This window comes from Stegostoma tigrinum, chromosome 24 (assembly GCF_030684315.1).
Source record: "Stegostoma tigrinum isolate sSteTig4 chromosome 24, sSteTig4.hap1, whole genome shotgun sequence".
NCBI lineage: Eukaryota > Metazoa > Chordata > Chondrichthyes > Orectolobiformes > Stegostomatidae > Stegostoma > Stegostoma tigrinum.
In genome coordinates, this window is record NC_081377.1 from 25355016 (window position 1) to 25376373 (window position 21358).

The 21358-nt window shown below is 38.9% G+C and overlaps 1 protein-coding gene across 5 annotated transcripts in view; it reads left to right on the forward strand.

Annotated features, from left to right (window-relative positions):
* The window catches only part of maco1b (macoilin 1b), a 91100-nt gene that overhangs the window by 31373 nt on the left and 38369 nt on the right, over positions 1-21358 (forward strand). For 3 of the 5 annotated variants that reach the window (XM_048557847.1, XM_048557846.1, XM_048557848.1), the window contains 2 exons: positions 6466-6607; positions 16872-16998. In XM_048557847.1, coding sequence (XP_048413804.1) covers positions 6466-6607; positions 16872-16998 — 269 coding nt within the window. Of the gene's footprint in view, positions 1-6465; positions 6608-16871; positions 16999-21358 lie in introns of those variants that run through there. The other 2 variants (XM_059654294.1, XM_059654295.1) reach the window with 2 other exon arrangements.

Below are 21358 nucleotides of genomic sequence, written 5' to 3' on the forward strand. Positions count from 1 at the left end.
TAGTTTGTGCAGGATTCTGCAGTTCCTTCTGATATTTCTCGACCATCACATGCAAAGAATCAAACTTGAATGACGTTTATAGCCTTGTGATGTTGGCGACCTTGGGAGGAGGCTAAGAAGGATAACCCATTCATCATTTTTAATCCTAAAGATGGTTGCTAATCCATCGAGATTATCAGCACAATTGACAATGTTAGGCTTTCCTATCTTTGAGAGTGAGGATATTTTAAAAGTGTGCCTCCTCCTGTTAATAACTGAACAATGGCCTATTGCCATTCATGATTGGATGAGGTGGGACTGTACAGTTTTTATATCTGATTAGTTGGTTGAGTTATCATAGCTCTTTTCAATACAATTTCTGCTTTTTGAATGCAAATAGTTCTGTTTGTGGATATTTATAAGAGGTTCTTCAGTCCATTTAACTATGATGTTTAAAGGCATGTTATTGCAGCTGAGGTTGCAAAAGTGAGGTTTTCAAAAGTGTTCTCAAACTTATTTTCCTGATTTACATTAACATTTAACTATTACTTTGCCCATGTCATGTGGCATTTTCTCTATGGAGAAAGGAATCGTGTAGATGTAACCCCTTCCATATGACCATAATGTCATAATTGCCCTCCTACCCAACAACTAACCACAACGAACAAAGTTCACAATTTATATTGTAACACAGCAAACAGTTTGAGCAGAGAGATTTCCATAGAAGGGTCCAGACTTGAAACGTCAGCTTGCCTCCTCCTCTGATGCTACTTGGCCTTCTGTGTTCATCCAGCTTCTACACCTTGTCGAACGGTTTGAGCATTCAATGATTTGATCGTTGGGGGGGGGAGAAAAAACCCATCTTATACACCAAAGAATAAGTAAATTGATCGTGTTGATGACTTAGGAATTTATCTACCTGTGAAGTGATCTTGCCTGAAATTAGCCAAATTGGTAAATCCTTTTATGTGAATCAAGCCAAATGTGATTTAATATTTTCATTTAGTTTTTGTGTGTTAGCAGCGAGAATGAGCAAATGTTGATCAGGCTCTCTAGTACTGTGTAGTAATCAGTTTGTCTGTGATTATCTATTATTTAATCTCTGGAATTAAAATTGTCAGGATATCTTTAATGAACGTAAGTCTCTGTTCATCAAAATAAGTAAACTATTAAATTTTGTTTAATTGAATGATTTAAATCACTGATTAAACTTGGTTTTGCTCGCTCGCCTATCTGACGCAACAATGCAATATATGCAGTTTATTTGGCCAAATAAACAATAATTAGTTCCACAAAATCAATTTAAAATTATCAGTTTAGTGCCTTGAAAAGTTTTACACCAGTTGCAGTAGTTGTCTAGTAATCTGCACTTAATTTCCAATAATGCAACATCAAGCCCTTGAACTTTGGTATTTCTTGTTGGCTGAACTTATTGTAGGTGAGTTTCATATCCTCAAAATGAACATTAAACTTATTTCAATTTGCATTAAGTACAGAAGAGCCATAGTTATACAGCATGGAAAGAGACCATTGGGTCCAACTAGCCCATGCTGACCATGTTCCCAAATTAAACTAATTTCGCTTGCCTGCGTTTGGCCCATATCACTCCCAACCTTTCCTATGTAGAACCTCATCAAATTCTTCACAAAGCTGACGTAAACCATGCCTAACCCTCTACCCTCATCAGTCTTTTTAGCTACTTGCTCAAAAAACTGAATCAAGTTCGAAGCAGAATTTCCCTTTGCACAAACTATGCCAACTAACCCTAATCAGTCCTTGCCTCTCCAAATGCATGTAAGTCTTCTGTTTCAGAATCACCTCCAACAACCTGGCCACCTCTGATGTCAGGCTCACAGGTCTGTAGCTCCCAGTCTTCTTACAGCCTTTCTTAAATGAAGATACAATGTTAGCCACTCTCTGCTCCTGTGGCACCTCACCCATGGTTATAGATGATACAAGTATTTCTGTTCGGGATCCCACACTTTCTTTAATTTCCCACAGTGTCCTGGATGCACTTTATCGAGTTCAGGAGACATAGCCACCTTTGTTTTCTACGACCGTCAGCACTTCGTATTGTGATCTGATTTGTATTTCCTCAAGTTCTCTAGCTTCTATTTCTTGGTCCCCAGTAAAAACTGACACAAAATATTCATTTAGTATCTCTCCTGTCTCCAGAGTTTCAACACATCAATGACCTCTGATCTTTAAGGGGCCTTATTCTCTCCTGATGTTTTCAAAATACAGGAGGAAGATAGAGCTTGGTGACACGCAGTTAGAACAACCTCTCAATGTTGGCAAAACTAAAGAACTGATTATTGACTTCAGAGAGAAAGGAGGAGAACATGCCCCCATCTACATCCAAGGCGCTGGGCTTGAGAGGGTGGAGAGCATTCTTAGAGTGTTGATCACCAACAACCTAGCCTGGACGTAAGGCACATAAATGCCTCCTCTTCCTCAGGTGGCTCAGGAAATTTGGCATGTCCATAAGAACTCTCACCACCAACTACAGATGCATCCTTGAGAGCATCCTGTCTGGCTGCATAACGGCCTGGTATGGCAATTGCTCTGCCCAGGACAGTAAGAAACTGCAGAAGGTGGTCTGCACAGTGCAAACCATCACAGAAGGTTAACTTCTATCCATGGACTCCATTTACATGGCTTGCTGCACTAGAAAGGCAATCCAAGATCCATCGCACCCTGATGGCGGTCTCCTCCAATCTATTCCATCAGGCAGAAAATACAGAAACCTGGACACCTGTATCAGCAGGTTCAGGAACAGCTCTATCCCAGTGGTTACTAGACTGAATGGACTCTCTAGTGTCAAATAATGCTGATCTTGCTAATGCTGATCTCGCTTGCCACACAGCCTGTGCAATGTAACCTGTATGCCTCTAAGTCTTTTTGATCTGTAATTCCTTGCTTACTATGATCTGCCTGTACTGCTTGTAAACACAACTTTTCACTGTACTTCAGTGCAGGTGACCATGAAAATCAATCAATCAATCAATCATAACATTTCAGCTCCACCATATAACACAAAATATGTAAGCAGTTTGCATTTTTTTGGTTGGAATTTAATTTTTGTGGTTTTGAAACCAATAATTTTGGCAGGATTGAAATATTGACTAAAACCATATTGTCAAGATTTATAGAACTAACCTAATATAAAAAAGTTAATTGCCTGCTGATACTCTACACAAGAGTCCCCGATCCATTGATGATAGGATGTAAAGGTGACCACTGGTAGCAGGCTGGTGGAGAGCATAAACACAGCCTGTTCTGTTGAGGCCCATTTCTCTGAATAAATCTACGTGCTTTCCTAACAAATGTATATTTTGTGGTAAATCATTCACAATTGCAAGAATTCTCAAGGTGTTGCTTTTTGTATCTCAGGTCATTTACCTCAATTCTTAAATCATAGGCTTTCAGTTCCTTGCATACGTTGTAACAGGTAGAGCACAGGTCAGTTTAGCTGATTTAAACCTGATTCCTGAATGAAATCAAAATCCAGAATATTAAACTAACATGACCAATACTCTAATTTAGAGTACAGCTATTCTTCTGTTTATCCCAACAAAACCTTGATTATTTTTCATAAAATATAACTGGATTTTTACTTTTGAAATTATCCTGTGTCAGGTCAGTTATTTTATCAGTCATTCTACATTAATGGAAAGCAGTTAGTTAAACAACTTGGAATTCTTTTTGAGAATCATCTTTTGGCATGCTGCAGTATACATTTAATTCTAAAGCTGATTTTTGAGTGAGATGAAGACAGTCGGTACTCCTGTCGCAGGAGCCTGTAACACCTTGCTGTTAACAGAGTGTACTTATCTTCCTGCCTTCCTCTTAGCAAATGTGAGCTGCAAGTGTTGGCATCAAGAAACCATTATTGTATTCCTTTTATTATTCCAGCACTGTTTTTATTTCCTTCCTTAATCATCCTAAGCCATCAAATTATTTTCATTGCTAAATGAAAACTATACATTGTCAGAGTGGAGTATTGTAACCATGATTTGGTTTACCAAAACATTTTGCCATTGGCTAATTCTTTTTGTATGGCAACTATACGCAAAAGTATGAGATGACTGGTTTAATATTTAGTTTAACAAAGTACTCTGAAAATAACACTACAGTTTTATTTTGTACAGAAGTAACACCATCTAATGAGAGATAATGGGAACTGCAGATGCTGGAGATTCCAAGATAATAAAATGTGAGGCTGGATGAACACAGCAGGCCAAGCAGCATCTCAGGAGCACAAAGGCCCGAAACGTCAGCTTTTGTGCTCCTGAGATGCTGCTTGGCCTGCTGTGTTCATCCAGCCTCACATTTTATTATCTTAACACCATCTAATCTTGATTTATATTCAAATTCAAATCAGTCCTTCCTGTACGACACAACTGGTTTTGACGAAATGAAGTTATTTTCAAGTTGCATCCACACTAGTGCTAGTTGACTTGATGTTTATCCTTAACTAGACATGAACATACTTTCTGACCTTTTTGATGTTGGTTTTGATGTGTCAGCAACTTTAAGATTTGATTTTCTACAGGACAAAACTAACAGCAGCTTTTGGCTTCTGCAGATATGTAGGTGAATGTGGAAATCCAGAGCTAGGTGTCAGTAATTCTCAACTTGTCTACTGGTTGCACTGTTGCATTCCTCTATAATGGCATCTGTGCAAAGGTTAATGTGATGGCCTGAATTGAGACTAACTACCTGTTATTACTGCACTAAAGATTTCAAAAGCAATTAGGCACAGCAGATTTTAGTAGCATGAAAGGTGCTATTTACATTTGAGCCATGTCCTGGCCCTGAAAGTGCAATTTTATAAGCATGGTGTCACATTCCCAAGAAGAAAAGTAGTTGTAGATTATAAAAATATTGTTTTTATCTTGTTTATGACCTTTAACTCTGGATACACTGTAATTTTCATTTTGCTTCTAGTCCAGTGTTTTTGAATGTATTTTGTTACTTTTTTCCTGTGTTACAATGTGTGCATTTTGAGGCGGTTTCTTAAATTCAGTTAGTTTGAACTTCACAGCTCCTAAAGCAGATGGCCTGGCGAGCAGGCCGTTTTGGACCAGATACCTGAAAATTGGTTACCTCAGCTGATTAGTCTGAAGTCTTGACAACTGTTCGACACTGTGCATTGTTCAAATGGTTTCTTCTCCAATTGCAGCCAACTCTGGGCAATTAAAATGGGAATTAAGGTGAAAAATGCCAGAAAGCCAAGACCAAACATTTGCTGTAAATGATAAGTTTGGACATCTGGTTTAAGTTTGTAAACTTTCAGCAGCAGCTAAGGTCAAGATTACTTTGTTTCTTGAACATGAATTTTATTTTTGTATCATCTGATTTAACGATTAACAATTTGACAATGTGAGAGAGGTGTTTATAGCTGCACTGATACCCCAAGATTTAACATTGCCATTTCTAATGCATGTTACTTCATGTTCATTGTGTCCTCAGAGTTGCTAACTGCTGTCACCAGTTTATTTGTTTAATGTTATCTAGATTCATTGGGGCAACAAAGGAAACGCAAGAATCCCCACTACCTTTTAATTAAGTAGAAAATAGATGGATTCTACAAAGTCAGAAGATTCTACATTTATTTCTGACAGTTTGCATTTTGGTCAGTTGGATTAACTGATTTCAACAAGAAAGTCAATCAGGGTGTTGACAGTTTATGGGGCTCCAAGACTAAAGAATGGAAGTTTGGGCAGTACTCTTGAATTCCCGATTACTTTTATAATTGCAAGTTGTTTTTCTTCTGGATTCCTTCTTGAAGGATGAACATATGGAAATGTAAAGACCAAATTGAGTTCAGTTTTGATGCATGCTGCAATTGATCTGAAATGTAGGTTAGTTAAATGAATATACCTGTTAAGGTGAAGAACTGAAAGCCTGAAACCAATTAAAAGATAGCCACTGGAAAATCTAAACCTTTTACAACTTTGAGTTCTACATCTTGAGTGAACAGTTTGCACCATTTTCACTTCCCCAGTGAAACTTCACTGGATGTTACCTGCTGTCTTAAAAGCAAATACAAAGGTTTCTTTGGATTCCTGAGATCATGGGATGATTTGATGGAATTGTTTCACGTTATGAAGAGCTAGGAGAAGGTGTGGAGAAATAGGATGTTTTTAATAATTGAACAGTCTAGAACAAAGGGAGATGGACTCAAGGTTGAATACATTTAGGAAAGTATTTTATGCACTTTCAGATGGTTGAATTGATTGTAGTTTGTTGAAACAGACAGCCTTGCAAACATTTAATATTGGGATAAATGAATATTTGAAGAAACAAACAGGAAGCTGGGATTAGAACCACTGCTCAGATGAACTACTTGGACTTGATTGATTGTTTCCGTGCAATTTGATAAAGTGGTCTCATAAACTAAACTCTGTTCACTTGATGACAAAATCAATTCATTGAAAAATATAATTCATTGTCTGAAGTAACTTTTCTTTTCAATTGCAGCACTTTCTTGTACCTTAAATTCCTTGTTGTGTGGGCACTGGTATTGCTGGCAGATTTTGTCCTTGAATTCCGCTTTGAATATCTTTGGCCTTTCTGGCTGTTCATCAGAAGTGTTTATGATTCCTTCAGATACCAGGGTCTGGTAAGTTGGATAAAGACTTTGTTACTAAAATATACCAGTTCTCTGTTGTCATGTCATTTAATGCACAGCACTATTATAATATTTTAAGAATGGAGCTTGACTTAGAAACTGTGATCAGAGCCCCTAATTATTCGCCTTGAAGGGTTTGCAGGAAGGTCTTTGATATATCAAGAAATTGGAGCAGACTGCAGGAACCTATGGGATCCTTGCTTTCATGTCTACAGACAGAGTAGCTTTTTCTTGTATTCTGGACCTTTATGAAACTGCGCTTGAGCCCTGGCTGAAGTCTTATGGCCAATTTTAGAAGTAGACTTTTGGAAGGATTGGAGGACTTAAGGAGGCTGTAAAGGAGATTTATCACTGTTACCAGTTTTGTGAAGTTAGAGGAACTGAGGTACCTTGTAAAGCATTGAAGGCTGTACATTTGATAGAAGTGTTCAAAATATTGAAGTATTTTGATAGACTAAATAAGGATAAACTATTTCCAGTGGCAGATAGGTCAGTAAACTGATGAGAGTTGGTAGGAACTGCCGATGCTGGAGTCTGAGTTAACAAGGTGTAGAGCTGGTTGAACACAGCAGGCCAGGCAGCATCAGAGGAGCAGGGAAGTTGACTATTCAGGTCTGGACCCATGTTCAGTAACCTGATGACTAGATTGGTGGCGGGAGGGGGGGATAATAGAAGTCATGGAAAAAAAGGATGATATCTGGATTGCACTGTCTAATAGAATGTTTGAAGAAGGTTTGGTAATGGATATAAAAGGGAATTGAAAAGGAATGTCCTGGCTATGGAGAAAGTGAAGAGTAAACTTGCATGCCTGTTAAAGAGCTAGTATTGGTGCATTTCACCATGAGTTCCTCCTATACGGTACCATTCTGTGATTTTAAATGGAAATACATTTTTGTTAAATTGAGCAAGTTTTCCTGAAATTATTTTTGAAGATGTTTTATTTCCCAGAAATCTTTGAAATCTAAATATGAAAATATTGAACTGTAGTCACATCTAAAGTAACAGAAGTATGTATCTACCAAAGGAGACTGTGTTCATTAGTGACACTTTACATTAATGATGTCTTAAGAGCTGTTGTGAGCTGAAGATTTTCTATGGTGCAGAAATATTTACTGAAATAAATCATCTCGAATCACAAAATGTACTTATTGTCAACTAGAATTTTAAATCTGTCTCTCCCTGTATCCCTTTATAGCTGTTTTGAGAACATTCTTTTGTTGATGAATGCTGTCTTGTGTGCACTAATTAATTTTGAAACTTTGTTTCAATACTTACCCTTTTTATATGTCACATAATTTAGAAATGTTTCTTGGGTTCGTCCTTCTTTTCAGCTGTTCCACAGTTATAACCTCTGACTCCTTATCGGTCTTGACTTTATCCTTCTCTGGTGTTCTTTTCAACCTGAGTTTGAGCGTTATAATTTTTGGCAATTGCCTTCCTAAAATTGTTCTATCTTTGCTAATGTTTCTTTTCTCAAAATAAACTAATAAATCACTTTATCTGGCGGTTTGGACAGTTATTCTGAGTGTAAATCTGCTTTGGTGTTTGAATTCTAAAACCAAACACTAACATCTGTTGACATCTGTAGCTTAAGAAAATTAGGTTAAACTTTTGAATATGGCTCTGCGCTATGAAAGAAAACTTCAAAGGAACACCAATGGACCTAAACTTTTTTAAAGTATTGGAATAAAGACTAAATGTTTAGAATAATCTGCAGTTTAGAAGTGAAACAAAATGTTAGTGATGTCCAAATTGGAATTTGATCTTCTAATGGAAAATCCTGGGTATTGGTGTGCCAATACTTTCTTTTGTGGTATTAATAAATTTCCACTTGCATCTTTCCTCATCAAATCAGAGTATACCACATAAGGAGTTGCTTTTGAAATGTTGCTGTTACGCAGCCAGTCTGCAGTAAGAGAGCCTCATAAAGTGCTAATATGAATATTCTTGGTGATTTGTTTTTAGCAGCTGTGATACAGACTTAACTCTGCTTTCCTTTGACATTTTAATGTTCCATTAGAGCCACTGCACGTAAGAAGAAAGGATGTCATGATGCCACATAAATGAAGAGCAATACCTAAGACAATTCAAAAACTGGTGGCTTGAGTGCTATGTTTGAAATTTTAAGCATAGCCTACAGACCCATTGGCAGACTGCTATCAGTTGAAACATGTTGATTAATGTGCCTTTATCTGCAGGTGCTGTAATTTTGTTCTTAATTTTTTTGTAGGGATTTATTTGGTAACTCGGTGCTAAACCAAATAGGATTATATCTCTTCATTTCTTAAGTCTATGGATCAAACATGGAAGAAACCTACTAATTAGTATGCACTAGACTAGCATCTCCCCAAAACAACTTGGGAATTGAGGTTCCACCATGTAGGTCGCCATTTAGATGGAGCCCTGGGAAGCAATGCCTTGGAAGAATTTGGTCAAGCTGTTTTTGTCCTGAGGAAAATAGCTGTTAAAGTTGGCGTGTGCTCAGTTAAAGAACTTCCACAAGTCTTTAATAGTTGTCAACCTGTCATAATATTGTGGGAGTGACCACTACACAGTCATCGTGAAAGCAAATTTCACATTTACAATGTACCCTCAATTCTGTAGTTTAGTATAGCACGTTTAAGTGGGATGTTTGTGCAGTCTATTAAGTGCTGAGAGCGATGAACAGCAAAATTATATACCTGCAATTTGTAGTCCCACAATTACAGCCGTTGGTATCCAAGAATATTACTCTCTTGACTTGGGAAACAGTTGAATGGACTGGCCACTGCAAAGATCATAGATTATAACTGCCTCTTCTTAAGACCAGAGTACCAGAACTGCCAGTCCTGCTACCAAAGCTGCTTCAGTGAAGGTACAAAAGTGGCAAGTTACCTAACCGTGTAGAAAATGGTTTGCACTCATAAATAGGGACCCATTTTGTCTGGGCGGTTTATTCCTGCCCTTTAATCATTAGCAAAGAGAATGAAAGAATCAGTAAATCTGCGAACCTGCCCTCTGTTTTATTTCTGCCAGAATCACACATCTGTACTTCATGCAACCTTGATTTACTTCTATGTGTGAGTTGAATGGCAATGCTTAGTTTAGCCACTCTGTAAAGATAATTTGACATTTATTATATCCTAACAGATTACAGATGATGTTAGCATTATTTGAAAGAAAATGTTTTCAAATATGTACACCATGTTTAGCCCACTTAACATTTTTAATTAGCATCTTTGTTCAAGTTACATCTATTGAAAGAAGCCAGTCAGCATTGTTTAGAAAAATTGGCTTTCTTTAAAGATCCCCTGGCTTTAGCCAGTATTGCTGCAAATGACCCATGAACTGGAAACCATTTCTCCCACACCAATCTTTGAGTCAGATACTCACCTCTTTAATTCTAAAAGCCCTATGCCAAATTTGCACTTGGGTAATAATCCAGAGATTATAATTTTTGAGATTCTGCTGTTCAATTTAGTGTCTTGTGCCTCATTGCTTTCAGTACAAAACTTGTTTCCTAGTTTCATCTGTTGTTGGTACCTACATATACCCATGTAGTCCCCCGCCCCCCACTCTGAGCTCCTTTCCAGCCATAAGCTGATGACCTGAATTGTGGCAACACGTGATCAACACAACTGTGACTCTGTGATACCGTTTTCTGTACAATCTCACTCACCAACTGCAGCTATTTCTTTTTTATTCCTCCTACTTGAAATGGTTTCTTGTGCCACATGTCATGGTGAATTTGCACATCCACCCTACGGCCCTAATCTTACTCAAACAGGCCGAGACAAACTTATTGAACAGTTGCAGAACCTGCCACTCCTATAGCCTTGCCCTCAGGGCCCCGTTCCCTACATGACCATACTGTCCTGTCCCTGATTCACTGAACAGATCAGAAGATCCTGTCCTAAGTGGTGTAACTGCGCCCACGTACCTTTCGCATCCCTAATGTGGTGCACTGTCTGTAGTTCAGCCTGCAACTCAAACTCTGAACCAAGGTTGCTTGAATCTCAAGCATTTAGTGTAGATGTGTTTGTCCTAATCACACAGCTCTTGCATGCTGCAATCTTGACACATCACCTGAACTGCTGTCCTTAATTATTTTGTTTCCCTACTTGTGTTGCTTTTTGTCTGTTTTAATGTACAAATTGGTGATAAAGTTACTCTGTTAAAATTTAAGATTAAGTGGCCAAGAGCTTCTAGTGTGTCACCAAACTGCTAGCTGTTTTCTTTAGAGAACAAGAACCAATTCCAGTAAGTGCCTACCTGCTTGCCATAAGGCTCTCCCCTCATTCACTCCCATTAAGAATATGGATGATCTATTCATGAAATCTGCAAAGCTGAGAGTCCACGTCTTTGGCATAAAGGCGACAATCAGTTGATTAAAGCAACCAGGAACACTAGCAAAACCGTTATCAATCCAAATTGAGAGAATATTTTTATTGCCTGGTGTTATACTTGGTAGGAAGCTCATTATAATTTTTGAAAGCTAGTCAGTTCAGCCCTAGGACAACGTTACAAAAGTCTCTTGGCATGTTGACCATGGCCTAATTCTATGTGCTGTCTTGATGATACCCTTGAACAATTCACCGAAATACGCTACTGTGGTATGTTACCCAGTTGTGACCTCATCTACTTCTGACTGGAAATTATTGGTGCCCCTTCTTTGTAATTAGGATAAAATGCTAAATTTCCCCATCCAAACATCTCCATAGTAACCGCATCAAGACAGAACATAAAGCTGTTGAATAAGACAACTTGCTACTGCCATCATGTTAGCAGAAATGGTGCAAAATGTACCCTTGCTAACAAAATCTATACCTTGAACTTTTTTAAACAATTGGCCTATAATAGCTCGAAATAAAATCGACCTCCTAAAGCTTAAAATGATATCTTAACCGTGATATATTAGAGATCTTAAGATTTACATCTCTGCTCTTGGTATTATTTTATCCAAAAATTGGACTGTGAATAGTGTGCTGTTAGTAAGTGGGGTAGGGGTGGTGAAGAACCATCTGAGCTGCCTCCTGATGGTCCCAGCATCACAGATGGCAGTCTGCAGCCAATTCTACTCATTCCACATGATAGCTAGAAAGAGCTAAAGGAACTGAATTTTGTGAAGGTTATGGGCCCAGACCCTGCAAAAGACTGTGTGCACCAGAACTTGCTGCTTCTCTAGGCAAGTTACTCCAATCCAGCTGTCATTAGTTTTTGCCTTGGTTTTGGTTATTCCTGCACAGACTTTGAAATAGTCTGCGTGGCGCGTTTTAAACAGAAGCGGCAGTCACAGTTTAGAATTATAAAGCGTGTGCAGGGTGCAGCAAGACCTCAAGAATGTGTGCCCAAGCATTGATAAATGACAAATAACATCCATGACACATGTGCTAGGCAGTGACAATCAGACTATAGAGAATATACCATAATATCTTGACATTCCATGGCATTACCTCATTGAGACCCCAACTATCAGCATCCTGAGCGTTACCATTAAATCCAAAACAGAACTGGTCTATCCCTGCAAATACTCTGGCTCCAAGAGCAGGTCAAAGGCTAGAATCAACAGAGAATAAATTGCCTCCTGGCTCTCCAAATTCTGTCCACCATCTACAAGGTGGGTGCATGTTAGGAGTGGGATGGAATATGCCCCACTTAATGGATGAGTGCAGCTCCAACAACACTTAAGAAATTTGAAACCAACCAGGACAAATCAGCATACTTAATCGACACTACATCTGCAACCAGTCATTCTCTCTGCCACAGTACAGTGGCAGCAGTGTACACCTGCAAGATGCACCACAGAAATTCACCAAGGGTCCTCGAACAGCACCTTCCAAACTCAACGACTACAACCATCTAGAAGGACAAGAGCAAAATCAAGTGAATACCTGTAAATTCCCCTCCAAGCCTCTTACCATCCTGAATTCAAAGTATATAGTTGGGTCAAAATACCTGGAGCTCCCTCCCTAAAAGCATTGTGGTATCTACATCAAATGCGAAACTAGAAAAAGTCAAGAAGACAGTTGACCACTGCTATCTCAAGGGCAACTGAGAATGGGCATGAAATGGTAGCCCAGCCAGTGAAGCTGACAACCTTTTCATACCATGGGGTGGAGGGTGGGTGACATCATTGTTCAGTGGCAGCTCCACTGTCTGAAGGAAGCAGGCACCTTGGCTCCGTTCCAGCCTCTCTGACTCTGTGGAGTTTGCATGTTCTCCTTGTGTCTGCATGAGTTTCCACTGGGTGTTCTGGTTTCTTCCCACAGTCCAAAGATGTGCAGGTTAGGTGGATTGGCCATGCTAAATTGCCCATAGTGTTCTGGATGTGCAGACCAAGTGAATTAGCCATGAAAAATGAGGGTTATGGGATGGGGTGGGGCTTTGGATCTGGATGGGTGCTCTTTGGATAGTTGGTGCAGACTGAGTCAAATGGCCACTTTCCGTTCTGTAGCATTTCTATGATTCTACAAATCAATTGACTTCGAGCATTGGCATCGCTAGTGGCTCCTCTTAGAAAAGCAGCTATTCAGCTGATTTGAAAAACAATGGAAATGGATGCAGTGTTGCACGCAGCAGTTTTCTTTTTGTATCTTGCTGCTCCCTTTTAAAAGTTTCATCCTTCTGCAATTGCAAAGGAACAGACCAAGAAGCTGTGAATTCCTGTATGGCCTGATAAAAGCGTCTAGACCTTTGCTGGGGCAGATAGGGAATGCAGGCCGTTGTATTTGGATTAACTATGAGCTTCACTTACAGGCTGCAAAAATTGCATGTTGAGATTTGTTGCCATGTGTAATGTTCTCCTTAACTTCTCAAACACATTTTTACCCTAAAGTTGAGTTGTATATGGAAAAATTATGGAAATTAAGAATATTCCAGACAATAGCTGGATGGTACAGGGATTCAATATCAAACAGCTGGTGGGTGATGCTGCAAACGTTCTGATGTATGTATAGAATTGCTTACATTTCGGTCCTTTTCTGGTGTCAGATTTGGGAATTATGATTCCTCGCTGCATTATTGATAATTAGATCAGTTAGTTTAGTTGACCAGACAACTAGTTTGCGATGCAGAATGACAGCAGTAGTGAGAGTTCAGTCTCTGCTGAGGTTACCGTGAAACTTCTCTCTCTTAAGCCATATCCTTGCCTGAGGTGTGGTGACGGAAATTACCCCCAGTCATACGCGCTCTCGCTCTGTTAAGAGAGTGGCCCTGTGGCCATCTGGGTATATGGCAAGTTTACCTTTTATCTGTATTAAATCTGTATATAACTTCGTGCTGTGTAATTGGTGTCCATTGTACTAATTACATAATAAAACCTTCTTTAGGTTGCATATGTATTCTGCAGTTGCTTGCTAATTGCAATAGTAACGCATGACATCAATGAATTAGAATTTTCTTTTCCAAACACTTGTTAAAATTGTGGAGTCGGGCCTACGACAGCTCTCAGCTTTTTCGGACTGACCACCTGAGGAATGTGGAGGTGGCTGTCAGCTGTGCTGGGGATCTCTTCTCCAAAGTTAGCTCTACTGGAGTGATTCCAGGCACAGAACTGCAGAGAGGCTGCTAAGATTTCGTCAAGACTTGGACGAGAGTCATAATTTTACAGCACAAGAACAGAGCCTCTGGTCCAACTTATCCATGCCAACCCGATATCCTAAACTGATCCAGTCCTATTTGCCAGCATTTGGCCCATATCCTTCTAATCTCAGCCTGTTCATGTCCCCATACCTGCCTCCACCATTTCCTGTGGCAGCTTATTCCATACAGCACCCTCTGAAAATGTTGCACCTCTGGTTTGTTTCAAATCTTTCCCCTCTTGGTTCAAACCTCTGCCCTCTAGTTTTAGATGCCCCCCTACTCTGGTGGGGGCGGAGCTGGGGGTGGGGCTTACCTATTCACCCTATCCATGCCCCTCATGATTTTATGAACCTCTCGAAGGTAATCCCTCACCCTTTGCTCCAGAGAGAGAAGTCTCAGCCTAATCAGCCTCTCCCTATAGCTCAAACCCTCCAATCCTGGCAATATCCTGACATCTTTTCTAAACCCCTTCAACTTGCACAAATCGTCCTTTAAATCAGGAAGACCAGAATTGAACACCAGTGCTGTAGCCAAATTTGGAACAATGTGGCTGTACACAAACTGCCCAACTCCTGTGCTCACTGTGCTAACCAATGAAGGCAAGCGTGCCAAATGCTGCAACTTTCAAGGAGCTGTGCATCTGCACCCCTTGGCCCCCTTGTTGAGCAACACTTTCCAAGACCCTACCATTAAGTGTGTATAAGTCTTCCCCTGGTTTGCCTTTCCAAAGCAACATCTCATGTATATCTAACTTCAGTTCTGTTTTGCTAATCATTGGGCCATCTGATCAAGGTCCCATTGTACTCTAAGACAACCTGTCCAGTACACCACTTTTGGTGTTCGTCTGCAAACTTACTAACCATATTTCATATATTCACATCCAAGTCATTCTCTATAAATGATAAAAAGCTGTATGAGCGGGAAGACAACTTGTTTGTATACATTTTGCACAGTCCTTGATTTGATGAAAAAAAAATTCCTTGGCTAGATGCTGAAACCTTTTAATTTCACTTCAAAGTTGTAAATTTTCACTTCGTGGCTATCTCAAATTTTGGAAAATCCTTGATCTCAAGACTGTGTGGCTTTCTCAATTTTTTTTCCATGAACTTTGAGTCTCTAACTTAAATTATGCATGTGGATCTAGAACGCAAGCAGCGATGGGGTAAATGACATCAATTGGACTAACCCAATTTTTAGTTGGCATTTGGATTGATTTTACTTATTCACTTGAAGTGAAAGGAGTATTGCTACCCTCCCAGCAAATATTCCTGTAAAAAGGGATATAAGCTTCATTCAGTTTGGAAAGCATTTTTGATCCTGAAATAGTGCTCATTGCTACTGTTGATGAAAATGCATTATTCTAATGGTTTCTGTGGTGATCAAGGTTTGTTTAAAAATGGAGTGAAAATGTAATTTTTGAAAACTGTTTGCTTGTTTATCGCAATTCAATTAATGACATTCTACAAATGTCTTGGTTTGATGTAACGTTTCAGGGAAAATCTAGAGAAACTTAAGTGGAAAGACTTTTAATAGTTAGCTAAATAAGTGTAATAAATTACACTGAGCTGCTGAAGTGATACAGTTTTCCTAATTGCATGAAGAATGTGTTGGTGTCCCTGTTCCTACAGTATCATATTTCATAACTAGGTTGTTCCTAAATGAGATTTTAGTGTGAGGCAGACAGTGGCTTTTAAGTGTTAACCCACATGCTTCCTTTGTTACAGCTAGAGGTGAGTGTACATGAAGAAAACTAATAGTAAATCAAGCCCTAGTCATAATGTTCATTGGAAAATTTGTTTTCTGATGCTAAGGTACTTTTTACTTTGTTCTACTAACCTATCAATTTTATGTTTACTTTGGATGTCAGTACCTGAGTTTGGTATAGAATTTATTAAGTCTGACACATTTTATTGTTTGACAAGGGTGTACAGATTATTAGATAGTTGTTACTTTTTTTAAAGTCAGACTGTGCTCTTCTTACTGCAATCATTAGTGCAGCTATTTTCTCTTAACAGTTCCCATCAAGAAATGCAATTTTGTTTTTTTAAAAGTTGCCAGGTTATCTAACTGAAAGCAGCAATTTGTCCACCTGAGTTTTCTACAAAGGATCTCTTGGCACATGATCACAATGTATATTAGATTTCTTGAAATGTTTTGCCATATTCCACAGAGAATCTGTTTTTGAAATGCTAAAGCAGTTTAGATTGTAGCCAAATCGAGAAATGGGAGGGCAATGAACATTGCCCTCTTCGAACCCACAGCACTTTATTTTGTGGGGATTTTAACCACCTACCTCCATAATGACCCCCTTTCAATATGAAACCATGCTTAATTATGTTTAGGAGAAAATTACTGAAAACAACAAATGCTGAAGGTCGCAACAGGTCAGACACCATCCACGGAGAGAGAGAGAGAGAGAGAGAGAGAGCGAGCAAGCTAACGTTTCGTGTCCAGATGACTATTCATGATGAAGGGATGTCTAGACTTGAACCATTAGCTTGATCTCTCTCGCGCGCTCTCACTCCATGGATGCTGTCTGACCCACAGTGATCTCCAGCATTTGTTGTTTTACTGCTTAGCTATAGTGTTTTCTCTAGGAAATTAGAATTGATCTTCGGGGAGCTCAACTGTATTAGTTTGAAAGACTGTAAAGATTGAGCTTGTAATGCATTCCTTTGCTCTGTTTTTCTTGCAGGCTTTTTCAGTATTTTTTGTTTGTGTAGCGTTCACATCAGACATAATATGCCTACTCTTCATACCAGTGCAGTGGCTTTTCTTTGCTGCCAGTACATATGTATGGGTTCAGTACGTCTGGCACACAGGTATGTTCAAGTTTTTTTCTCCCCCTCCCCAATTAAAATTGGCTTTTGTAGGAAAAAAGCAACATTTAGAATTGTGAACCTTACAAGTAAGAGCATGATTTTAATCATCATTTGGTGACCATTTTGAAAATCAGATTCTAATTTGGCCTCACTGCCACAACTTGGGATCCATGCCATGTTGCTGCAACTTCATGGGAGAGAAGAAAGACAAATTCTTACCTGGAAAAGTGTACACTATTGTCAATATCTCAGTAATTAACTTGCAGCAGTCAGGTTCATTGTAATTGAAAATTTACAAATGCATAATCTGTCAGTTGTATTGTACTGTATAAATTCCACTTTGTCTTATGGTTTAAGTGATAGCATATTCATAATGTTACTAATCTTAATTGTTTGAAAATATTGCATTTGTAGTCCTGAATAAACAGCATAATGCTTATTTCACCATTTTTAAGATGCACTTAAAGCCCACATGTTGAATACAAATCAATATTATTGAATTGAATCATTTATTATCATGTGTAGTCAGTGTAAAAAAAGAAGTGAAAAATGTGTACCTTTCACCATATGTACATGGTGCCATTCACATTAACTTAGAATAAGTTAAGAAAGAATAAATAAGAGTCCAACTTCCCTTTTGGACTGCAGCAGTCCCATTCCGGGCTTTCCAGACCTTGCCACACCTTCACCAGAGTCCCGCTGTAGGCTGTCTCACTGGCCCATTCTCAATCTGCTGTCTTTGCAGAACACAACTCGTGCATTCAGCTCTCGCTGTGTGGTTCCTGGTCACGACCCAGCTCCTTCCTAACTCCATCTGTAGTAATTGTATGACTTCGCTTATCCCTTTTAACAGCCTACCTAAGGAGAGAGAAGGGAGGCAAAAAAGGAAGGACGAATAAGGAGAGAGAACTGGCGAGCAGAGTGGAGCTCCAAATGGAGCGACTTACCCTACTGCCACCTTGACTGTGGTATACTGTAGAGTTTCAGGCAAAACAGGGGTAAAAGTAATAGGCCTTGACTGAAAGGAGAACTTTTTCCAAGACCTGCCCTTTACTAAATTGTAACATATTCTACTTTGGTTTTAGGATCAGTACGTCAAGGAGCCAACAAAGGCATAGCTTATTTCTGATCCAGTTTTGTGTGATGACAACAATAATTGATTATTGTATCCTGTACAATAATTTATTGTAGCCTGTAGTGAAGGAGTCTGTGGTGAAGAGTGATTGTATGATTTGAAAGTGATTTAGTCAAGATTGAAACTAGGTTCTTAAATCTGGAAAGTCCAAACTATGTGGATATGAAGGGAGATTTGCATTAAGTAGATTATGAAATTAGATTAAACAAGCGTACAAAAAGGTTGCAGAATTATTTAGAAAGATTAATGATTTATTTTGGTTGGTAAAATGGAATAGCATATTTGTTTTGTTTGAAATGGCAAGGACAAGGAAATGTTGGTATTTGAAGTGTTATCAGGCCTGCCAAGCACAAATCACAGCAAGTTAACATCCAGGTACACAAGCAATTAGGTGTGGTGTGTTGGTCTTTGTGTGAAGAAGTTAGTTTAAGGATAGTAAGTCAGTAAGACCATATCTGGATTACTTGTCAGTTTTTAATCAATTTAGATAATTCTACTTTTAATCGTCTTCATTAGTTAATCTAAGGAAAGATAAACTTGCCTGAGAGACAGGGACAAAGGTTCACTAGACTGATTCCTGGGATCTGTGAGGAAAGATAAAGTAGAGTATGCCTATATTTCCTAGAGTTTAAAAGGATGAGAAGCAGTTTCGTTGAGACGCTTAGAATTCTTAAGAGGCTTGATAGGCAGCTGCTCAGAAGATATATCCCTCTTTTGGAAGTAGAAGTTGCGGCATTAGAATAAAGAGTCATCCATTTGGGATTGAGATGAAAGGGACACTCCTCCTCCCCCCCCCCCCCCCCTCCCCCTGGGGATGTTTGTGAATCTTTGGAATTCATGACCCCAGAGAACTGCAAATGTTCAGTTGCTGAGTGCATTCAAGTCAGAGATCCACAGATTTTTGAAGGGAATAGGGGGATTTGGAAAGTGTGTGAACGTAGAGGGAAGATAGAAGACTAGTCATAGTCTTATTAAATGACAGAGCATGCTCAAGCATTGGCACCTCCTGCGATTTATACTATACTTGGGTCAAAATGTAGTGCTGTAGTGGTTGTCAATTGCTAAAGTCACTTTGGATCCAGTTGATAAGGGGAAGTCCTGATTTACGTATTCAACAACTACTTCTAGTGGGAAAGAACCTAGCTTTTGCTTGATGTCTTCTCATGAATAAGGCTGATGTTAGTGTTTTATTTAATGGATTGCTACTTATAGTAGCCTAAATTGGTGAAAATCTTTTAAAATAAATAGTGCCTGTGCTGATAGATATACTAGAAAAAAGAATCAACACCTTTTCCAGGCAATGGTGGACTCAGTGGTCAGTTCATTCGTACAGGTCAGTGATGTGGTATGCAGCTTTCTGTTCTGGTTTGTTGAGTTCGGTGTGGTATAATAAATGTCACAATGTCAGCATCTTTCAGTCAAATTGACAAACTAGTTTGTGAAGTTCAAAGGACTTACTCAGCCTGTTGGACCAAATATGACAGTGATGTGCAACAGTAGCTGGTGTTGTTTCATTGTTGTGCTTAATTTAAAGTACCTTGGTCCTTTCTTTGTTCTGTATGTAATGGCTACTTATTTCATAGCTTAGCAAGTCTTTTTTTTAATAAAACTGAGTATATTGAGGCTGTTGTGGTATCAAAATTGTTTATCCTGATAATCCACCAAATGGAAAGTCAACTAATCTCTACCACGTTAACAATGCGTGAAAATTGGGTTGCGAATATTCCTCCTGGTAACAGTTCACGAGGCCTCGTAATAACTGTTGAAAACCATACAGCTGTATTTTGCCTGTTACTTCCCTGAACTCCCTCTCGCTGCCACCCCACAATTTTTTTTAAAAACATACCTGTTTTTGGAGCAGCTCTTTGTGACTGTAGCACCTGGGCCTTCAGGTACTTGAGGCTGCTGGCCTCTGGATGACAGCCTCAAGTAGGATGTCACTGGTGAATGAGAATGTCACTGGGCAGCACTTAAACTAATTTAGTATTTAGTCTGCTAAGTTTACTGAGTGATGGGGCAGGAGTTGACCACAATTGAAGTCACTTGTCACAGCATCTATTGCACAGAATAACACATCCTGGCCTTGAAGTTCAAAAAAGTAACTTGGATCCTCAGTTCCATTTCTTTAAAAATTATATGGCTAAGGAGGCAAAGCAGTTACTCTAGTCAGTGGTGTATTTTTCTATTCTGTCATGTTATCTTTGCCACTGTGGTGGCAATTGATAGTGAGTTAAAGTTCTTCAGGCAAAAGCAGTAGTAAAAGGCAACCATTCTCCATTAGTCTTTATATCTTTCTTCAACACAAGTTTTCTGGATGGCAGGTAGACTTTTCTCAGGTATTGAAATGACCTGTCTATCTCTAGCTGGAATGTAGGATACTACACGTATTCCTGACATAATGTTGACAAACAAGCATGAAATCGCAAGGAAATCTCTGCTAGCTGAATTCATAGTCTTCACACTGATGTGGTTTTGAATAACTCTTGCCTGCAGGGAAAGGATTTTAATGTTCTTCTGTTCGCCTTTTGCTTAATAATGCCACCATATGAGTTATCTAGTATTGGTTTCTACAGTTGGGTAAGTTCTCTGAAGAGAGAGCTCCAAGTTTATTAAAGGGGGAGAAAAATTTGAGCACTAATTCCTAACTCAGTGGTTTGTTCCCTCCCGTCCTGAGGGAAATGTTAACGTAGTTTTAAATTTTATTTTTCATGGCCATTCCTGTAGTTGTGCTAACCATGAAGTGGTAAAACATAGGTTGACTGCATATTCTTCACTGATCCCAGCCAGACCTTATGTGAGAGTACCAAGTTAAGACAAGATGTTTCTCCTTATGGAAGCGGGACGGTTAAATCTGCCTGGTTATCTGTTTGTGCACTTAGTGAACATCCATTACAGGAACAGCATTGTCAAAGTCTTTTGTAACTTGTCTGGTGTACATTAAAAGAAGGGAGCTCTGAAATGGCAGTGAATTTTTTAATGTTGAACTGTAATTTGCAAACCTGTATGTAATTCCAAATTGCAGATGCAATTGTAAATAAAGATAATTAGACTGTTAATTACTGGCTCATTTTTCTAATATTTTTATTTCTTTACATCATTCTTTGTAGTCTCTTTTGAATAGCTGTCTGTTTTTAATAAATTATTAGCTGCTTAATTCAAATGGGACTGAGATACATTTTAAAAGCTTCATTTGCATAGCGCCCTGAAAACTGACAGTGAAAGAGA